Source organism: Orcinus orca, chromosome X (assembly GCF_937001465.1).
Source record: "Orcinus orca chromosome X, mOrcOrc1.1, whole genome shotgun sequence".
Lineage (NCBI taxonomy): Eukaryota > Metazoa > Chordata > Mammalia > Artiodactyla > Delphinidae > Orcinus > Orcinus orca.
The window spans coordinates 32,356,481-32,369,962 of NC_064580.1; the positions used below are offsets into that span (position 1 = coordinate 32,356,481).

Below are 13,482 nucleotides of genomic sequence, written 5' to 3' on the forward strand. Positions count from 1 at the left end.
TTAATGTATTTATTAGACTCAGTAAGTAAATGAGAATGACATTTTGTTATTCATCATTTTATGAGATGGCCAAAATATATATAAATTCATTCTTGGAACGTCTCCCTTATGTTAACTCATTCCAGAAATGCAGAAGTATCTTGAGCAAACACCATGCAAAATAAAATTTATAAAGAAAATTCCATATGCAAAAACAGTTTATCTTGTTGTCTAAGGTATCCTGCCTCCACCCCATTTAAGAGAAATGGGTCTCACACAGGAAGTACACCAAATACAGTCTTTTGAATTTCTGTGAAAAGTTTAATATGTTTGAATATTTGGCTAGTATCTTGGCTCACTTTGATGAGTGGGCTTTTATTCTTCCATTTGATGAGTGTGCTTTTATTGTTAATTTATGTTTATGACTGTTAGACCAATTTTTTTTAATACAGGTAGAATAATAATGACTGTACGTGGTGACTTCAGAAAGTGTATTTCATCTTCATATGGACTCTTTTAGGTTCAATGATAGAGTATGTTGGGGCTCAGGGTGGGCTGCCCCAAAATATGCTGCAATGACATATTGATTATTTTGAATTAAAGTTACTTAAGAAACGACCAGTGCAGAAGGGGCACGCTGATTCTCCTTTGTCTCCCTGAAAGCAGGAAATAAATCTCCCATGTGAAAGGTGCACTCCCTGCATCCGGAGGTAGAAGGACACCCTTATTGCCAGAGATGGGGAATTCAGGCAGAGAACCCTGTATAAACAAACCTTGCTACTTCTTTAATTGACTACCCCAAGCTCACACTCTGTTTAGATTCTTCACTAATTGAACACCCAAAACCTAAGTTTCTTTGTCCTGTCAATTCCTCATAAATTTTTTGTTTCTTTGTTTGATAAGTATAAAAGCTGTCTACTTTGGCCACTTCTTAGGTCCTATTTCTATGAGACCTCAATGAATTTGAATTAAAATTTGTTTCTTTTTCTCCTGTTAATCTGTCTTGTATCAATTTTATTATCAGTCCAGCTATGAGAACTCAAGGGGGGGCAGAGGGGGAAATTTCCGGCTCCTCATCATGAACATTCCTTTGTAAAGCGTTTTTCTCTTACATGTACTTGAAGAGTAAATTAACCAGCATAATGACTTAACATTCTGTGTGAAAGAATTTCTGCTTGTTCAAAGAAATTGCCTCTATTTCTCATAATCCTTAATTAAAGGACTATACCATGTATATTCAGTCTTGTGGCATAGAAGGGCAGATTTTAAAACAAGGACATTCAAAAGATATTGAATTAGAAAATTGAAAAAAATTCAAGTAATCAGAAAAGATTGGGATACTATTTTAAAATATGAACAGACATGTATCAAACTTTGCAAGCTATAAACCTTTTCAGTAGAAATTTTAATACCTTATACATTTTTAAATAGATGTAAGGTATTTGCAGCAATTAAAATAGTATAATTTTTGTTACTATTTTCTTAAAGACAAGAAACATTTGAGAGGTAGCAGACTCTAGACACATATTGAATTAAATTACCCAGCTACAGTTCCAGGGAACACAGTTAAGGAAATCCTGTGCTAGGATTTTTTTTTTTTTAAGTTGAGTTCATTTTAATAGAAGTGAATGTGACTTCTTGATCATGCAAGTTTTTTGTACCACAGCCAGATTAAAACCCAGGTTCCTATATTCCCAGGCCAGGGATCTTCCTGCTACTCCACATTGTTTAAAAGTTTTAACAAAGAATTCTAAGCTGTTAGAAGAGCAGATTGGAATTCTCATCTGTGGCAAAACTGCTTTTGGTATTTCACATTTATTTTCTGCCATTTTATCACTTTGCTAATTACATGTAATTGCTCTTTCATGCATGATGATAAATATTGTTACATAACCATGGTTATGTGGACATATAAATTATAATTGTGTTATTTTAAATATATTATCATATTTATTCATTTGTTTAGTCAGTAAATATTTATTGAATTCTGCTCTGTGCAAGGTGTTGTGATAGACACTCAGAATAGAGCAAATCAACTGGACAGTAATGACCCTGTGTTAGTGGCACTTACATACTAGCAAGGGAAACATTAAATATAATGATTAGTTTAATTATAATTGGAATTATTTAACTAGAGCAGTGATAAATTACAAAGGAAAAGTGCAGGCTGGTATGAGGGCATTCAACAGGGGATGCTGAATAAGCTGGAGAGTTAGGAACGGCCTCTTGGAGGAACGGACCTCTAAAGGATGAATAGTAGACAAAAAAGTAGTAGGGAGGGCTTCCCTGGTGGCACAGTGGTTGAGAGTCCGCCTGCCAATGCAGGGGACGCGGGTTTGTGCCGCGGTCCGGGAGGATCCCACATGCCGCAGAGTGGCTGGGCCCGTGAGCCATGGCCGCTGAGCCTGCGCGTCCGGAGCCTGTGCTCCGCAGCGGGAGAGGCCACAGCGGTGAGAGGCCCGCGTACTGCAAAAAACAGTAGTAGGGAGCAGGGAAAATTAGAGCAGAGTTAAGAAGAACATTCATTTCTAGGAAAAGCTCCATAAAGGTGCTGTGGCTAGAGTTGGAGACAAGGGGGAATGATCACAAGATTTTATGTTGGTGAGATGGGCAGGGGCTTTTAGGAAATATTAAAGAGTTTGATGTTTATCCCAAGAACAATGCAAAGTCATTGCAGTGTCTTAAGAAGGAGACCCTCATCATTAGATGGATTATTTTGAAGCAATATAATGAATGCTACATGGAAGATGAGTTGGAAGGAGGCAAGACTGATTTGATTGGATGTAGATGGTCAGGACAAGGGTCCAATTCAAAATATTTAATGATTGGTCCATGGGTGCTACCAATCAGAACAGATATCACCAATAAACAATAATCATGGCAGCATAAGTGTGAACCTCCTGGATATAAGACCAGGCTGGTGAACTTCATTGCATAGCTGTATCTCTTGCTGAGATGGGAATAGTGGGAATAATTTTGAGGAAACAGGTAAAGGCTTAGAATAATGACTATTTTAAAAGCAAGTTAAAGAGACAAAGTAAAAGTATAACTGAGTTCTCTATTCATTCTGCTATGAAAATTCCAATCAAGGAGGACACTGAAAGGCTGAATAAACCATATTCCATAATAATCTTGTTTTTAAAAGGAGACGCTTCTTCTGAAAATTTCTGCTTGCTTAATATTCACTTCAACTAATTAAGCCTCTTGAGAGGGGATATTTTTCCTAAAAAAGAACTTAATCATTTTTGCACTAAAAATATTATGTCTATTATTTTTATAAAATTAAACAAAGCTATATGAAGCCATATTAACACTGAGTTTAACAATGACTTTAGAGGTCACTGAAGAAGTCATTTCTAATTAAAAATTACAAGTTTAAAAATTACAGCATAGGATCCAAAGAAAAGTAAAATTTCAAACTACTTTGCTTTAAAAAATTAATATCCCAATATTATATCACTTATAGTTCCATGAAGTTTTCTCTCCCTTTCTAAACATTTGTTTTCCTTAAAAATTCTATTGTATGTTCAGATAAATTCATGTTATCCCTAAAATAGCCAATTTGGTACTCTATAAACATTTGACAAATAAATGAAGCAAATGTGTTTTTTACACTATTTTTTTCTCCCTCTAATAAAAACAACGTAGAACTCAGAGCATAGCAATCACACTCAGAAAGCCTCAGTAACAGTAGTTGCACAGTATATGTGAACCACAGTTTCCTGATTTGAACACAATACCTACCTTTAAGGGATATTAAGCTGTACAGATCTTTACAGAATATTAATTTTTGTTATTATCCCTCCAGATGACTGAAAGGAATTATATTTACTGGTGTTAGCACTAAGCTCTCAAAGAACCATTGTTCCCACTCCAAATTGTTACCCAGAAACTTGTATAGCCCTCAAAAAAGGTAGCTACATGTTCAAGTTGGAACAGTAGAAAAATCACTTTGATTTTTTGCATGTGGACGTTGGTAGAGAAAGTAGAGCCAATAAACTGTGACTCCTCAAAAAATAAACAAACACACACATTCAGGGATTGTTTTACCTTTTTTAAATTGTTGGTAAAGATCATAAATTCTGAGCATGTGCTATCCAATACTATAGCCATATGCTCTGTTAAAATTGAGACAACAGGCCCAAAATGGAGTCACTTATGCTAAGCCCCATATAACCAAACCCAGACAACGTAATTACAATTTCAGCTTTCCCAGAAATGGAATCTTAAACCAGTCAATCAGGAATAGCCTGATCAGCACTAATTAGGTAATCTGCCTCATAGACACCTGCCATCCCCTAAAGGAAAGTAACCTTGCAATAACTGACCTGCTTTTTTTTCCTAGTTCCTAGCTTCCCTATTTTTGCTCCCTTCTGTCTATAAAAGTTTTTCATTTTGTATAGCTCCTCTGAGCTCCTTTCTGCTGTACTAGCTGCTGCCCAATTTGGATTGATTTTTGCTCAAATAAAATTTTTAATATGCCTCAGTTTATCTTTTAATTCTTAGCATTTGAAACATGACAAAATTGAGATGTATCATAAGTCCAAATACACACTGAATTTCAAAGACTTAGTATGAAATAGGAATGTAAACCATCTGCTGAATAATTTTAATGTAATCAACATCATATTGGATTATATTATTAATATATATTAATATAGTGAAATTATAGCAGTGTTATATTGAAATTATAATATTTTGGTTATGTTGGGGTAAAGTGTTTTTTGAAATTAATTTCACTTGTTAATTTTTACTTTTTAATTGTAGCTACTAGAAAATTTAAAATTACATATTAAATTATATTTTTATTGGGTAATACTGTTCTAGAAGGCACAAAGGATAAAAAAAGAGGCCCCTACTTTTCTTCAAGCTGTGCCTTATACACCATCATGCCCAATTGTTGGTTTATACTAATGCTCTTACAATGTTTATATACATACATGAAGCATAATAAATGCATCTACATGAATTATGTTAATACCTAGAGATATTTTTCATGAAAATGTCCTCTTCAAAATTATGTATATTTTAATTCTGATAATAATCCCAAGAGTTTACCATTTTATCTTTAAATATCTCCTTGATTCGAGGTGAGAAGAATATGTGTGCAAACAGAATAAAATGCATATTTTAGTTAATAAATTGTTCGCACAGATATTTTAATTAGGAAACTTTGTCATAGCTTTTCCAATGCTGAAGACTTTGTGTACTTTTCATTCTGACTGTTGGGTAAATACTCTAACAAAGAATGTGATAGTAGAAATGATCTCTCGTAACATAGCTGTCTCTATGTTGCTGTGATGGTAAAGAAGACAGTCTGATCCTGACATCAGAACTCCTTTGACAGATGTATGATCTTACCAATATTAATAAAATGACCTTGGTCAACTCATCTCACCATCTGATACATGTGGATACATTAAGCTTGGTAACTTCTCTACCTTTGAGTTTATATGGCCCGCTCCTATGCAGAAGTAAGGGAGTTTTTCATGCAGGTAGTGACGTTATCTGGGGATCTCAATTTTCATAATAGAATGTCAACCCTACACCTGGCATAAAATTCTTCAATAGAAGCTCCCATCAAGAAGTACAATCTCAAATTCTCTGCTATTCAGCCCCCATCAAAAGTTTGATACAGGAAAGTAAAACTTAGACAACTTTATATAAAGCACTAGTTCTCAACTGCATATATTTTATGAAAAAAGTATAAGAATTATTATCGTTAATTGATAATAGCATACACCAATACTGCTGATAATAATATTTATTTCTAGAGTTGCTAAACATAAAATAATTTTGTTGCCAAGGAAGTTTTTTAAGAAAATCCATAGCCTGTAGTTCTGTTTTACTCAATCTACTACCCAAGGCTATTGCTAATACGCCATGATGTACTATGATAGGGTATGTATGAGAATTGTTTGAGTTAGTAAACATGTGAATAATTTGTACATAAGATCAAACTGTAGTAATGACAAGTATAAAAATAGTTTGTCATGGGGATTCTTGTTTTTTTGTTTGAATTCTAAGGATTTTTGCTTCAGACCAATGCTTTTAATGTCAGTCAGGTGATCCATGAGTATATAATGAGCCAAGAGAGAGGGACTTGGTGAGCTGAACAGAGACAGAGGGAATTATGTCATAGTAAAATTTCTAGTTCTATTAAAATATCAGTTGAACCTACACAGTAACATTTAAAAAAAAATTTTTTACATCTTTATTGGAGTATAATTGGTTTACAATGGTGTGTTAGTTCCTGCTTTATAACAAAGTGAATCAGTTATACATATACATATGTTCCCATATCTCTTGCGTCTCCCTCCCTCCCACCCTCCCTATCCCACCCCTCTAGGTGGTCACAAAGCACCAAGCTGATCTCCCTGTGCTATGCGGCTGCTTCCCACTAGCTATCTGTTTTACGTTTGGTAGTGTATATGTGTCCACGCCACTCTCTCACTTTGTCACAGCTTACCCTTCCCCCTCCCCATGTCCTCAAGTCCATTCTCTAGTAGGTCTGTGTCTTTATTCCTGTCTTACCCCTAGGTTCTTCATGACATTTTTTTTTCTTAAATTCCATATATATGTGTTAGCATACGGTATTTGTCTTTCTCTTTCTGACTTACTTCACTCTGTATGACAGACTCTAGGTCCATCCAGCTCATTACAAATAGCTCAGTTTCGTATCTTTTTATGGCTGAGTAATATTCCATTGTATGTATGTGCCACATCTTCTTTATATGTTTCTGCTTCCATCTGTTTCTTAGAAGTATCTCAGAATTAATACAACAGTACCTAAACCTGTATTTCATTTCCAGTTAGAATTTGATAAAGAGTGAATTGAATGATCTCCAAGATTTCTTTAATGACTATGATTCTAAGATTTTTCTCTAAAGATTTGATTCTCCATTCCCATTGCTACCCAATGCATAAAGTGTCTCCAGAGAATTCTTGCTGATGGCCCTTCCTCTGTATTTCTCCTTCCCCTTCTATTGTCCAATTTTTGACACATAATGTAGTGAGGACTTTACCTTGATGTCATTTTGAGCTTTTCACTTAAAATTACTCCAGGTATTCCTGTTGCCAGAAACTCTTCCCTTAACCAAAGGGTCTCTTATTCTACTTGATTTGGGACCATCCACCTCTTACTGTATTTGGCAGTACTGCAAGCCAACCCCCATATAAACTGTCCCCTCTTTGGCCTCTATATCACTGAGTATGCCACTTAATTTGCCTAGAATGTCATCCCCATTTTGCAGTGTCAAATCATCTTGCCTCACTCATTAAAAACTTTCTCAAGGCCAATGATCCTAATTATACAATGAAACCTCTTTATCCAGCCTTTTCACCAGTCTAAACACTTAAGCACTTAATGGGAACATCTGTAATTGTCTCTATAAATGTTTTCTACATATGCATAATTTTCTTTGGTTCTTGTATCTCTCTCATTAAGCCAAACAACTGACGTCAGGAAACTTATCTTTTATTTCCCTTGAAACTCTTCACTGCATCCAGCAAAGGGTTCAGCATTCAGAAGATGTCTAACAAATATGTTGCCTAAGAAAATCAGCACTAGACCTTGATAAACTATGGCTCTCTGTGCTTCATTTTTTTTTTGCAGTTTACAAAAAAGAATACTGTGAAGGTAATTTACCATTAGAAAAGTGTTTTGAAATCCTTGAACAGAGAGTACTCTTCAGCAATTGCATGAAATACTGCTGCAATTACAATGATTTCTGGATGCCACTCTGCTACAAATCTGCCACCTCAGAACAAAAGAAAATGCCGCTCGAAGAAAACTGGTTAACAAAGTGCTGTGCAAGGCCAAATGCCACCTCCTCCACCCTACATCAAAAGTAGACTTGGCTTTAGTTTCCTGATACTAGAAAGAAATAATTTTAAGAAAATTTTAGCTAAGGAAAAACTCTTTGAAAAAAACAAAAGTATTCTCTACAAAGAACAACTTGGTTCCAGCCTGGAATGCCTATTTTCTTTTTTTCTAGATAATCTGATAGAATTTTAAAATTTCTAACAGATGGACTCTCTACTGTAAATCAGTTTAAATAAGTGGTCACTTAACACTATAAAAGTCTGTAAAATTTTTTGAATGAGTAGCTAGGAAGACATTCTACTAATCTAATGACAAGGAAATAATTAGAAGAGAAGATTTCAAGGGCTTCCGTGGTGGCGCAGTGGTTAAGAATCCACCTGCCAATGCAGGAGACATGGGATTGAGGCCTGGTCTGGGAAGACCCACATGCTGCGGAGCAACTAAGCCCATGCGCCACAACTACTGAGCCTGCGCTCTAGAGCCCATGAGCCACAACTACTGCGCCCACGTGCTGCATCTACTGAAGCCCGCCTGCTCTAGAGCCCATGCTCCGCAACAAGAGAAGCCACTGCAAAGAGAAGCCCGTGCACTGCAATGAAGAGTAGCCCCTGCTCGTGGCAACTAGAGAAAGCCCGCGTGCAGCAACGAAGACCCAACACAGACTAAAATAATAAATAAATAAAAATAAATATTAAAAAAAGATTTCAATATTAAATGCTAACTCAAAATTGAGCAAATGATGCAATCAATTCATTACAATAAAAAAGGCCTCATTCTTGATTTTATAAAGAATACTTAAATAATTAATATGATGGTTTAATAATTAAAAAATGTTGACAGATTCTTGAAAAAACTACTGATTTCCATTATTTAAAACAATTCTAATGCCCTGTAATGCAAAATATTTGGATAATACCTCTGAATTGCTCTTATTATCAAATTGCTTTTTTTTCTTTCTGGAAGGTTCCATATGTTTCACTCTTCCCCAGATTAACTCCTTCTCATCTTTCTGATCTCAACCTGTTGTCACTTTCTCAAATTGGCATTTTTCTTAGCCCCCAAATATAACCATTTTTTTCCTGATATCCTCTTCCATTGTATATTCTTTCAAAACACTTATTGCAATTTATGATTCTGTATTTATTTTGTATTTATTTCCTTATTGAATTTCTCTCCAACTAAACCTTAACTTCCATGAAGGTATCTGTTTCGCTTTTTTTTTTTTTTTTTTTGACGTTCCAGACCATCTAGCACAATGCTCGGCTCTTAGTTTGTGATCAGGAAATACTTGTTGAATGAACTGAAGAATAAAAAAGTGATAATCCCTCACCTTGTTATCTGATATTTCCAAAACACTAATTCATTTTGAGAGAGAAAAATGTAAATTAAAAAGAGCAGTATCATATGATCCCGCAATTCCACCTCTGGGAGTATATCCAAAAGAAACAAAAACACTAACTGGAAAAGATATCTGTATCTCCATGTTCACAGCAGCATTATTTACAATATCCAAGATCGCGGACGCCAGTGGGCGGGGTCTGGGGCGAGGCCCCGAGGGCCGCTGGGACTGGCGGCTTCGGTGCTCCGGAAGTTGGAGCGCAGGCGAACGGTGGGGGCCAGACAGCGGGGTGTGAGCTGCGGCGCAGATGTCATGTGGCCTGTGCTTTGGACTGTGGTGAGTACCTATGCTCCCTATGTCACCTTTCCCGTGGCCTTCGTGGTTGGGGCTCTGGGCTACCACCTGGAATGGTTCATCCGGGGGAAGGATCCCCAGCCTGTGGAGGAGGAGAAGAGCATCTCGGAGCGCCGGGAGGACCGCAAGCTGGATGAGCTGCTAGGCAAGGACCACACCCAGGTCGTGAGCCTTAAGGACAAGCTGGAACTTGCCCCTAAAGCTGTCCTGAACAGAAACCGCCCGGAGAAGAATTAATGGAGGACACAGGGCCCTATGGGTCCTTCTGGGGGCCAAGACTGGTCCTGCCACCATGTCGACCCAGCAACCAGAACCCACATCTGATTTGCTTTATTGCTTCTTCTGGCCCCTCCCGTCCCACACAGCCACACACATACTGGCTGCTCTGCTATGGCCAGGCAGACACACTAGTAGCTGAGGGGCCAGTGAAGAGGAAGGCCCGTGAGGGTTCTGGCCTGAAGGCTGCCTCTGCTGGATGGTGGCCACAGCTGCTCAGGCTTCTGCGCTGCTAGGTGCACCACTGGGAGGAGAGTGATGAAGTGAACATTGGCCGTCAGTCCCTGTGGGGAGGCAGTTTGGCCTCAGGTGGGAGTGGCTGGGATTGGGGTGATGCCTTTAGGAGGGGTACCTACATGCCTGGTTCTAGTTTGCACTGGGAGGAGTTCAGAAATCTACCTGGCTCCCTTAACTAGCTTGCTTTGTCCTTCCTGCTCATTCTCCCTGAAATCCTATCAGCTCAGGAAGGGGATTCCCCTGGGAAGGAAAGCAGTTTTCTGTTCTTGGGAGCCCAGGCTGTTCACCTTGGGGCAGGTGAATTTGCTTGAAAACAATCACCGTCTTTCACCCCCACCCCATTACTGTGTAGTGCAAAACTTGATTAAAGTTGCGTCTGAGAACCATTTTGGTCTAATCCTATCTTCCAGGTGGTGCTGCGGTCTCCTAGGAGTTATGCAAAGCAGTCATCTCCGGGTAGGATAAAATTGGCCTTTAACTAAGGACTTTGGGGCCCTGGAAGCTTTGTTTTACTAGCGTGGCTGCACTGGATCCTGGAGGCGGTGAGTCCTGGAGGCGCAGGTTCCCAAGGGCCTTTTTATCATGATAACATGAGGCTTATATACTTTCGAAGTCTACATTAAGAGTAGACCAGGGAGCTTAACAATTGCTATCAAATTTTCCAACTTCATACACACATGTACACATACTTTTCCCTATAAAAGTAGTATATGTACGTTAAATTTGGTAGGGGTTTAAAAAAGGTTACCCACACTCTGAGGGCTCTAGTACAGATAAAATGTTAACATTTTGGTATCTTTCAGTAATTCTTGGATTAGTTTTTTTAGATATTTATTACTGTACATTTAATTTTATATTCTTCTTTTTACATAGTGTTTCATATCATAATCACTTTCCTATCTTATCACATGGCCTTCATAATCCTAATTGTTTTCATTAGCTGTATAATTGCCCATCAAGTGGGAATATAGCATAGTTTGTTTTTAACAGTTTCCCTATTGCTGGACATTTGGGTTGTTTCTGGTTGTTCACTAGGAGAAATATTGCAGAGTATCTTATATAAGGATTTTCCTGCATTTTTGGACTAAACGGTAGGAACAGTAAATGGCATTTTGGATGAAATGGGACGAACGGTTTTAAGGGCCTCAATGCATAATACTAAATGTCTTTCCTGAAGGGCAGTAGGAGCTTATACTAAATGCTGCCACTAAGGATGTTGTCGGTGAGGTTGGAAGGGGTGAGAGCAGAGAGCAGACCTGTTGCCTCACGAAGTCAACTGACCTTTAACCTGAGTGAGCAAAGGCAAGTAATGAGTATTTGATGAAGAATGAACCTGCCTTAAAAGGGGGAGGCTGTTTGCCCTGCCGCTTACCTCAGGATCTGAGGCCCAGTGGTGTTAACAGGTGGGTGAAGGTAGAATTACTGAACAGGTAGAGATGCCGGCTGTGGAGTGGGAGGAGTGGGGGGACGTGGAAAGTGGTAGCCAGAGAAGGAGGGGCAAGTTGAGTCGGTGGCTTCCCCTCAGTCGCCGAGCCCTGCTGGGAATGTTGAGATGAGCTGCTGTTGCTTCTCAGGGCATATATCCAATGGGGAGTGTGGGGAAGCAGGGTCTGCTGCTGAAGTGAGGATGAGGTTTCTGGTTCTGAAAGGATGTGCTAATAAGCTTAGCTTGGTCACAGGCTCAGGCTGACGCAGGCCTCATGGGCAGACCAGTGCTGCCCCCCTGTGGCAGTCCTGAGGACGACCAAGCCTGGGATCCCTTCACTAGGTGAAACCACCAGTAGCAAACTCTCTTGCCTACAGGGGTCAGTCAGGTGGCTTAAATGAGCGGCCAGGCCAGGTACTAGAAAGCACAGGCCTGCCTAAAGTGGGCAGTGGCTGTGCAGCTTCTTCCAATTTGTGCTGCTTGCCCAGAGATACCAGATTGAACTTCTGATTTTTAAATGTTGACAATTTATTTTTAAAAAAATTCTAAGCATGCTAACATACCCATAGGGTTAATTTGACCCAGTGGCGGCCAATACGCCACCTGTCAAGCTGCCCCTTGCCTTCTTATGAAATCTGAGAGATATGCTTTGTTTTTAAGCAATCTAACAACTGTGGCAAACATTAGATCCCAGGATTGGTTTCCCTCGAAACACTTTCAGGCATCCTGCACATATGTAGTTTAATATCAAGCTAATCAAAACATTACAGGACAGAAAACCTACAGAAATAACACACAAAAAGTTTTCCCACAGACTAAGACATTTTTGGGTTTTCAGATATTTTAGAATAACCCTGCCACCACTGATGTATGTCCTCCCGGTGCCTGATGGAAGAAGCACTATCTTTGGAAGTCCAAGTTGCTCCCTTTTTCTAGTCTCACTTTGTGCCTCTTTTAAATAATTTTATTTCCTCGGGCTTGCCCTCACTGAATTTTTGCCTCCAGCAAGTCTATTAGTATTCTCAGCTGGCTCTTTCTTTCCCAGGGCTGGCTGAGCTCTGCTGCTACTGTGGGGCTATGAGATAGAGCGTGCTTTCTTGCCTCTGCTCAGGTGTCATCAGGCAGCAGGGTTTCTGTGGGTGGGGCAAAGGTGGGCCAGGCTTGCTGGGACCAACAAGGCATGGACTGGTTTTCTTCCACTCTTGCTGATTCGCCTTGGAGGCACGTGACCCTCTTTTGGGTTGGCCCAGCAGTCACGATTCACTGAAACACAGGAGTAAGTAGATGTGCTTGGGGCTTTTACTCACCCCTCCCGGCCCCCGCCCCGGGTCTTTTCCCAGCCTGGTGATAGTAGTGGCTTTAGAGCTGCGTTATCCCGTCTGAGCATGGCCGGGATCACTTCTCTGCCCTCAGTGGCCCAGGGTCTGGTGCTTTTCCACTCTCTCTCTCGAGCCTTTCCTGTGCCTGTTGCTGTGTTAGCTCAAGTCAGCTGGGCAGCTGCCAGGACAATCCTGCCAGGGGGCCCTTTGACTCCTGTCAGCTTCCCAGGGCCCCAGGCTGGTGAGGCCGTCGGCCGAGTGAAACACCATGGGATCAGCGTCCCCAAAGTCGCTTGGGAGCCAGGCAGTGAAAATGAAAAGGCTTGTGCCTTGCCTCACTTTTCCTTTTCCACTCTGGTGTGGGTCTCTAGGCACTTGTAGAGTGGTGAGCTAGGGCGGTATGGTACAGTGAAAATAAAGTGGATTCTCGAGCCTGACAGACTTATGAGTACTGCCTCAACCACTAGCTGAATTACCTTGGGCAAGTCACATAGCCTTTCTGAGCCTCAGGTATCTGTTATCCTCATCTGTAAAACAGGGATAAGAGTACCTATTTTTGCTGGGTTGTTGCAAAGTTAAGGTAACATATGTAAAGTTCTTAGCAGAGTCCATGGCAACAAGTAGGTGCTCAATAAATGTTGGCTGCTGGAGTTTTATTGCAGGAAAAACAGTTCCATGTAGCCTTGTGATCCTAGTGAGCTAGGGATCTGGAGGGGAGAGCAGCCAT

At 39.7% G+C, this 13,482-nt stretch overlaps 1 protein-coding gene across 1 annotated transcript; it reads left to right on the forward strand.

The window, feature by feature from the left end:
* The first annotated feature begins 9,438 nt into the window (after positions 1-9,438).
* LOC101285062 (small integral membrane protein 12-like) lies at positions 9,439-9,810 on the forward strand. Its single transcript, XM_004285508.3, has one exon. It carries the CDS (start codon positions 9,456-9,458, stop codon positions 9,732-9,734), a length of 279 nt encoding a protein of 92 aa, XP_004285556.1. The 5' UTR covers positions 9,439-9,455; the 3' UTR covers positions 9,735-9,810.
* Positions 9,811-13,482: the final 3,672 nt, after the last annotated feature.

Coding starts and splice junctions, on each gene's coding strand:
- LOC101285062 (XM_004285508.3), top strand. CDS start 9,456: ATGTGGCCTGTGCTTTGGACTGTGGTGAGTACCTATGCTCCCTATGTC.